This window comes from Hordeum vulgare, chromosome 1H, assembly GCF_904849725.1.
Source record: "Hordeum vulgare subsp. vulgare chromosome 1H, MorexV3_pseudomolecules_assembly, whole genome shotgun sequence".
Classification (NCBI taxonomy): domain Eukaryota; kingdom Viridiplantae; phylum Streptophyta; class Magnoliopsida; order Poales; family Poaceae; genus Hordeum; species Hordeum vulgare.
The window spans coordinates 507,875,971-507,884,697 of record NC_058518.1 but is presented as its reverse complement, the minus strand read 5'-3'; the positions used below and the strand labels follow the sequence as shown (position 1 = coordinate 507,884,697).

Below are 8,727 nucleotides of genomic sequence, written 5' to 3'. Positions count from 1 at the left end.
ACTGCATTGTCTCAAACAAAGTTCATGGTCCAACAAAAAAAATTAAACATAAAACATCAAACACATAAGGTTGGCGGCCAAAAATTTAGTGATATGTTTGATGGAGGCGGATGTGTAATTTTTTTACATCTGCGTCATATGTTTGATGCTCTTAGAAAGTTCAGTGTATCTATTATTTCAATGTATTCATCAAACATCATGGCAGTGCAAAGTACACGAAAAATAAAACTCTGTTGTCACAGTGATTGTTATGCAAATATCTGATCAGTGAACATGAAACCAGTCGCACACGCATAGAAGGGGAAAGAGGGAGGGAGAGATGGGGCCCAAAAAGAAATCCGGAAAATGAAACCAAAACAAAACTCTAGCAAATAAACTGTGAACCAAAGACCGAACCACACGAAAATGACAAACTGAACTTCTTGCCTCAGTGGAGAAATTTGGATGTATCGCAATGATCCATGGGCCTGCATTGTCCATCAAGGAAGGATGCATCCTCACCGCACCGATGCTATGTAGGAGTATCATACTCTAACAGACTTAGGGGCCGATTGGTTGTCGGCCGCACCTCGCCGGAGTATCATACTCTAACAGACTTAGGGGCCGATTGGTTGTCGGCCGCACCTCGCCACGCCAGCTGTCTAGGCTGCTGTTTGGTTCTTTACAAAAATTTGACTCGCCACAACGAGCAGCCTGTTTTGCAATAGACTTTTTTTGCCAAATGTGTGGCGTCCGTTTTGTGCACCACAATCAGTATGGCTTATAAGTGTGGCAATGTAAGTGATGAACCAAACAGCCCCTTAACTGCTTCAGATAACATCATGGCCTACTCAGCATACTGCATGATGCAGCACCCTCACAGATAACATGGATGAATGTATGATACCTCTGACAATGATCAGAGACAACACCGGATAGGCAAAGATCCTGCTGATAACTTCCCACCCATATTATTGTGCGCATGTAAATTACTTGTCACTTGAGATAGATGTATTGATCAAAAGCAATTTGACAGACATCTTTGACAATACATGGACAATCTTTTCGAATATATTTCTCACATTTTTTAATCCAAAACAAAAGCTCAAAATGCATTGCAGAACACAACAGCTTGGTCTAAATTTATTTGTCGAATACAAATATGTCTAGGGCAACGATATCTTAATACAGCAGAAATTTACAAATGAACGACACAACACCAGCTAACTGATAATGACCCTCCTGTCCAATGCTACACTTCTTACCGATACAGCAGAACAATGACACACAAATGAAGCGGCGGATTCAGGTTTCAGACATCCATTTAACATCAAGAACAAATGGGCTGAGCGAGTAATACCGAATTCACCCCAATCCTGGAAGCATCTGAACCGGATCAAGCATTTGGATAGCAGCTTGTTGATGTTGCTGGTGTGGCTGCTGATGGTGCTGCTGGAGCATGAACTCCTCGCCAGGCGCAGGCATTGCAGGTGGCATGACAGGCATGGCCGGTGCCGTCTGCGCCGCCTTGGACTCGATGAGCCGCCACATGTACCACGCGGCGACGGAGCGGTAAGGGCGCCACCGCTCGCAGAGCTTCTCCATCTGCGACGGCCGGGGCACATCCTCCAGCCCATACAGCATCTGCACGCCCTTGCGGACCCCGAGATCCGCGGAAGGGAGCACGTCCGGGCGCGCGAGGGAGTAGATCATGAACATGTGGACGCTCCAGGCGCCGATGCCGTTGACCATGGTGAGCATGGCGGCGAGGGAGCGGTCGTCCATGGCGACGATGCTGTCGTCGGAGAGGATCCCCGACGCGTACTTGCGGGCGAGGTCATGGAGGTAGGAGGCCTTGCGCGCGGAGACCCCGATTTGGCGGAGCTGCTCGGCGGAGAGCGCGAGGACGGCGTCCGGGAGCACGCCGGCCTCGCCGCCCACGAGCGCGATGAACCGGGAGTAGACGGAGGCGGCGGCCTTGAAGGCGAGCTGCTGGTAGAGGATGGATCGGGCGAGGGAGTGGAAGGGGGGGTGCGGGCAGTGGAACGACGGGAGCTCGTGCGCGTCGATGACGGGGGCCAGGGCCGGGTCGGCCACGCGCAGGTGGCGGATGGCCGCCTCGACCTCGCCGTCCGCCGACAGGGGCCGGCCCCGGACGGATGGCGCCAGGCGGGGCTTCTTGGGCGCCGGGTTGGAGCCAGACGACCGGGGCTTCTTCTTGGGGCGGGAAGCGGGGGTGAGGACGGCGGTGGCGGGGGCGGTGGCTGGCAGCGTCGCGGCGGCGGAGGCGGGGGGCGACGGGGAGAGGGGATGGGGAAAGGGCTGGGAGAGAGATTGCTCGCCCATGGATGAGGAGGAAAAAGGTGGGTTCTTGACCTTGGGGTGGGATCTGGGGCTGGGGGCGTTTGTGGTATTTCCGAGCTGCGACTTATTAAGGTGGGGTTGCCCCTGGCCGGCCTGGATCTCAACAGATGCCCTTCGACCAACATTATCGTTTTCCAAAACAAAATTTGGAAAAAGAGAGAAAGTTTTCCTTTTAAAAGTTTGTTCTGGAAAATTTCTCAAAAAGAAAAAAAAAAGATGCACAAAAATTGTACTCCTTCATGCTAAATTAATTATGACGGCTGCTACAAATCAACCGGCTGATTTTCCAGGAAATCAGCTGGGTTGACAGCCATGGGATCACCTATCCTATATCCCTTGGATCAACCAACTCTCTTCCCCTCCACGGCTCCATCAATTTGACGCAAAACCGAAAACTCCGGATGATGTCCATGGCAGCATCAAGCAGCCCCCGACGACACCCCCTCCCCTCCCCCGACGAAGCTCCATTGCAACCCCCCGCGACGAGAGAAAGTTGCAAGGCAACACCGCCGCCAACAACGAAGCTCCATTGAAGCACCACCGGTGCTCCGGTGCAGCGTCTGATGGGGATATGTACGTAGGGTAGGGTCACAGACGTGACCTAGATGTCCTACATAAGGATACCTCATTATTAACTTGAAGCCCACAAGGAAGATTCCGACTCGATAGCCATAGCGTCTAAGTCACTCGGTAAGAAATCACTAGGAGTATTTTTTTTCCTTCACTCGACAACCAACTTCCACTCAGAAGAAGCCAGTAGACGCAGAGACCAAAAGCCACTCCAGGGAGGCCAAGAGCCGAGCGTTCGGCTCGTCGTCATAAATAACATTAACTACGTACGTTATCAGTAACATACACCTTTAAACTCTATTGATCGAACTCTTAGATGTTGGGCCTTGATGAGAGGTAACACACTCTATATAAGTCACCCTCCCCTCTGGCACAACGGTTCGCACCCCCTGTAATACGTGTTCCACACTGCAAGAGCTCCCGAGCACTAAGACGTAGGGTTGTTACCTCTACGAGATGGGCCTGAACTCATACATCTTGCGTACAAGCTTGCCGTAGCTAGGACTCTTCCCTCTCCTTTCGTACCCTACACCTCTATTGTCAGGTTCATTCCCACCACAGTTGACACCCACCGTGGGGCAGGCGTGTAAGCGACTTCCGACAAGTTTGCAATCTTCATTCTCCGTCATGTCTTCTGACTGCGGTTCGTTCTTGGGCGGCGAGATCCGTTTTGGCGCGCTCGTCTTCGTTGCCGATGATTCGACATGGCTTCATGAGGCGCCTCTCGACATCGAGGCGCTCCCGATCCGCGGGGCGGCGCACTTCCGTGCAAGCTCCTTCGACGTACTCCTTCGGCAGTCGTCGACTCCGGTGTCGACCGTTCGCTCTGTTGCTCGTCGTCACAAGCGACCCGGTCGCTCACGAATTCAGCGATGGGTTAAACACGTAGTGGCTCGCCAGGTGTCACCTCCGTCATCTCCGTAGATTGTTGCAATCGAGCATGTTGAACCTCTTCGGGGTGCGATCCACTCGGCGCGAGATCAGTCTGATGTTCCTTCCGAGTGCGAGAGCTGCTATCCTGCGGCGGAGGTCTTCATGGCGGATTCTATGGAGAGCCCGCCCGGGTTTGATCGCGGCGAACGCGAAGTTGGAGAACCATCGAGTGGACACGCCCGTCGCCGTCCTCCGGCTCCCAGTCGACATCAGCGACAGCTCTTTCCGAGTGGACTGCGGAACGACGTTGAGGTATTTCGTACTCCGGTACTAAATGTTGCAGCCGCCACTAAGATAGCAGATTTTATTCAGCCATCAGACTCGGAGGCTGGTAGAGGCTTAGAGCAGATTCGTACTTTGCTTCAAGCAGCGCAGCAACAAAACTCAGCCGGGTCACAGTCGCTCAATAGGTTGCACAGTAATTCACCCGCAGCAGATACAGTTCGTTCAGTTTTCAGTCCAGGGTCACCTTAGCGTCACAGGGACGGAGGTTACCGAGAAAATCAACACAGAGGTCAGGAGCAGAATCAGTTCGCTCCCCGGTACCACCGTGATGACTGCCGTCGGGTGTATTCTCCTCTTAGGAGTGGTACGTATGTGTCCCGACACTACGGCGACAGGCGCCCGTTCGGTGATGAGCGGAGTCCTAGATTTGATGCGAGAAATGTACTCGCACAGAGGAGGATTGACAAGGGCAGAGCTCACAAAGATGGTTTTAACAAAGATCGTCCGAGTGGGAGCGGCACTACAGTTTCTGGCCCCGAGTGCTTCACTAGAGCAATCCGTTCATCTGATATTCCCCCTAACTTCAGGTTGGCGGCTGGAATAAATAAGTTCATAGGAGAATCTAAGACCGAAACATGGCTTGATGACTACCGAGTGGCAGTGCAGATTGGTGGAGGCAACGACAGCGTCGCCATGAAGCATTTGCCTCTGATGTTGGATGGTTTGGCCAGGGCGTAGCTGAATCATTTGGCTCCTTCTAGCATCTACCGTTCGGAGGATCTCGCCCGAGTGTTCAACCAAACATTCGAAGGCACGTGCAAGCGTCCTGCTGGTTTGTCTCAGTTGCAACTTTGTGTGCAGAAGTCGAATGAATCTTTAAGAGATTATAACTGTTGGGGAACATCGCATGGGAAACAAAAATTTTCCTACGCGCACGAAGACCTATCATGGTGATGTCCATCTACGAGAGGGGATGAGCGATCTACGTACCCTTGTAGATCGTACAGCAGAAGCGTTAGAGAACGCGGTTGATGTAGTGGAACGTCCTCACGTCCCTCGATCCGCCCCGCGAACAATCCCGCGATCAGTCCCACGATCCAGTACCGAACGGACGGCACCTCCGCGTTCAGCACACGTACAGCTCGACGATGATCTCGGCCTTCTTGATCCAGCAAGAGAGACGGAGAGGTAGAAGAGTTCTCCGGCAGCGTGACGACGCTCCGGAGGTTGGTGATGATCTTGTCTCAGCAGGGCTCCGCCCGAGCTCCGCAGAAACACGATCTAGAGGAAAAACTATGGAGGTATGTGGTCGGGCCGCCGTGAGAAAGTCGTCTCAAATCTGCCCTAAAAGCCCCATATATATAGGAGGAGGGAGGGGGACCTTGCCTTGGGGTCCAAGGGATCCCCAAGGGGTCGGCCGAGCCAGGGGGGAGGACTCTCCCGCCCCAAACCGAGTCCTACTTGGTTTGGTGGGAGGGAGTCCTTCCCCCTTCCCACTTCTTCCTTTTTTTTTCTTTCCTTTGATTTTTTCTTCCTTGGCGCATAGGGGATTGGTGGGCTGTCCCACCAGCCCACTAAGGACTGGTGTGACCCCCCCAAATGCCTATGGGCTTCCCCGGAGTGGGTTGCCCCCCTCCGGTGAACTCCCGGAACCCATTCGTCATTCCCGGTACATTCCCGGTAACTCCGAAAACCTTCCGGTAATCAAATGAAGTCATCCTATATATCAATCTTCGTTTCCGGACTATTCTGGAAACCCTCGTGACGTCCGTGATCTCATCCGGGACTCCGAACAACATTCGGTAACCAACCATATAACTCAAATACGCATAAAACAACGTCGAACCTTAAGTGTGCAGACCCTGCGGGTTCGAGAACTATGTAGACATGACCCGAGAGACTCCTCGGTCAATATCCAACAGTGGGACCTGGATGCCCATATTGGATCCTACATATTCTACGAAGATCTTATCGTTTGAACCTCAGTGCCAAGGATTCGTACAATCCCGTATGTCATTCCCTTTGTCCTTCGGTATGTTACTTGCCCGAGATTCGATCGTCAGTATCCGTATACCTATTTCAACCTCGTTTACCGGCAAGTCTCTTTACTCGTTCCGTAATACAAGATCCCGCAACTTACACTAAGTTACATTGCTTGCAAGGCTTGTGTGTGATGTTGTATTACCGAGTGGGCCCCGAGATACCTCTCCGTCACACGGAGTGACAAATCCCAGTCTTGATCCATACTAACTCAACTAACACCTTCGGAGATACTTGTAGAGCATCTTTATAGTCACCCAGTTATGTTGCGACGTTTGATACACACAAAGCATTCCTCCGGTGTCAGTGAGTTATATGATCTCATGGTCATAGGAATAAATACTTGACACGCAGAAAACAGTAGCAACAAAATGACACGATCAACATGCTACGTCTATTAGTTTGGGTCTAGTCCATCACGTGATTCTCCTAATGACGTGATCCAGTTATCAAGCAACAACACCTTGTTCATAATCAGAAGACACTGACTATCATCGATCAACTGGCTAGCCAACTAGAGGCATGCTAGGGACGGTGTTTTGTCTATGTATCCACACATGTAAATGAGTCTTCATTCAATACAATTATAGCATGGATAATAAACTATTATCTTGATACAGGAATTATAATAATAACTATGCATTTATTATTGCCTCTAGGGCATAATTCCAACAGTCTCCCACTTGCACTAGAGTCAATAATCTAGCCCTCACATCACCATGTGAATTACATTGTAATAAATCTAACACCCATACAGTTCTGGTGTCGATCATGTTTTGGCCGTGGAAGAGGTTTAGTCAGCGGGTCTGCTACATTCAGATCCGTGTGCACTTTGCATATATTTACGTCCTCCTCCTCGACGTAGTCGCGGATGAGGTTGAAGCGTCGTTTGATGTGTCTGGTCTTCTTGTGAAACCTTGGTTCCTTTGCTAAGGCAATGGCACCAGTGTTGTCACAGAACAAGGTTATCGGATCCAGTGCACTTGGCACCACTCCAAGATCCGCCATGAACTGCTTCATCCAGACACCCTCCTTAGCCGCCTCCGAGGCAGCCATGTACTCCGCTTCACATGTAGAATCTGCTACGACGCTTTGCTTGGAACTGCACCAGCTTACTGCACCCCCATTAAGAATAAATACGTATCCGGTTTGCGACTTAGAGTCGTCCGGATCTGTGTCAAAGCTTGCATCGACGTAACCTTTTACGGCGAGCTCTTCGTCACCTCCATACACGAGAAACATCTCCTTAGTCCTTTTCAGGTACTTCAGGATATTCTTGACCGCCGTCCAGTGATCCACTCCTGGATTACTCTGGAACCTACCTGCCATACTTATGGCCAGGCTAACATCCGGTCTAGTGCACAGCATTGCATACATGATAGAGCCTATGGCTGAAGCATAGGGGACGGAGCGCATATGCTCTCTATCTTCATCAGTTGCTGGGCACTGAGTCTTACTCAATCTCGTACCTTGTAACACTGGCAAGAACCCTTTCTTGGACTGTTCCATTTTGAACCTCTTCAAAACTTTATCAAGGTATGTGCTTTGTGAAAGTCCTATCAGGCGTTTTGATCTATCCCTATAGATCTTAATGCCTAGAATGTAAGCAGCTTCTCCTAGGTCCTTCATAGAGAAACTTTTATTCAAGTAACCTTTTATGCTCTCCAAAAGCTCTACGTTGTTTCCAATCAGTAATATGGCATCCACATATAATATTAGAAACGCCACAGAGCTCCCACTCACTTTCTTGTAAATACAAGATTCTCCAACCACTTGTATAAACCCAAATGCTTTGATCACCTCATCAAAGCGTTTGTTCCAACTCCGAGATGCTTGCACCAGTCCATAAATGGATCGCTGGAGCTTGCACACCTTGTCAGCATTTTTGGGATCGACAAAACCTTCGGGTTGCATCATATACAACTCTTCCTTAAGGAAACCGTTAAGGAACGCCGTTTTGACATCCATCTGCCAGATTTCATAATCGAAAAATGCAGCTATTGCTAACATGATTCTGACGGATTTAAGCATCGCTACGGGAGAGAAAGTCTCATCGTAGTCAATTCCTGGAACTTGTGAAAAAAACCCTTTGCCACAAGTCGAGCTTTATGAACGGTCACATTACCGTCAGCGTCCGTCTTCTTCTTAAAAATCCATTTGTTCTGAATAGCCTTGCGGCCCTCAGGCAGCATCTCCAAAGTCCACACTTTGTTCTCATACATGGATCCTATCTCGGATTTCATGGCTTCTAGCCATTTGTTGGAATCTGGGCCCACCATTGCTTCTTCATAATTTGCAGGTTCATTGTTATCTAACAACATGATTGATAAGACGGGATTACCGTACCACTCTGGAGCAGCGCGTGATCTCGTCGACCTGCGTGGTTCAACAGAAACTTGAACTGGAGTTTCATGATCATCATCATTAACTTCCTCCTCAACCGGCGTCGCAATGACAGAGGTTTCCCCTTGCCCTGCGCCACCATCCAGAGGGATGAGAGGTTCGACAACCTCGTCAAGTTCTATCTTCCTCCCACTCAATTCTCTCGAGAGAAACTCCTTCTCGAGAAAAGTTCCATTCTTAGCAACAAACACTTTGCCCTCGGATTTGAGATAG

The 8,727-nt window shown here is 50.2% G+C and overlaps 1 protein-coding gene across 1 annotated transcript; it reads right to left on the bottom strand.

Moving 5' to 3' along the window:
• Positions 1-1,028: 1,028 nt before the first annotated feature.
• LOC123451759 (DNA-3-methyladenine glycosylase 1) lies at positions 1,029-2,354 on the bottom strand. The gene has a single exon (XM_045128295.1). It carries the CDS (start codon positions 2,323-2,325, stop codon positions 1,345-1,347), a length of 981 nt encoding a protein of 326 aa, XP_044984230.1. The 5' UTR covers positions 2,326-2,354; the 3' UTR covers positions 1,029-1,344.
• Positions 2,355-8,727: the final 6,373 nt, after the last annotated feature.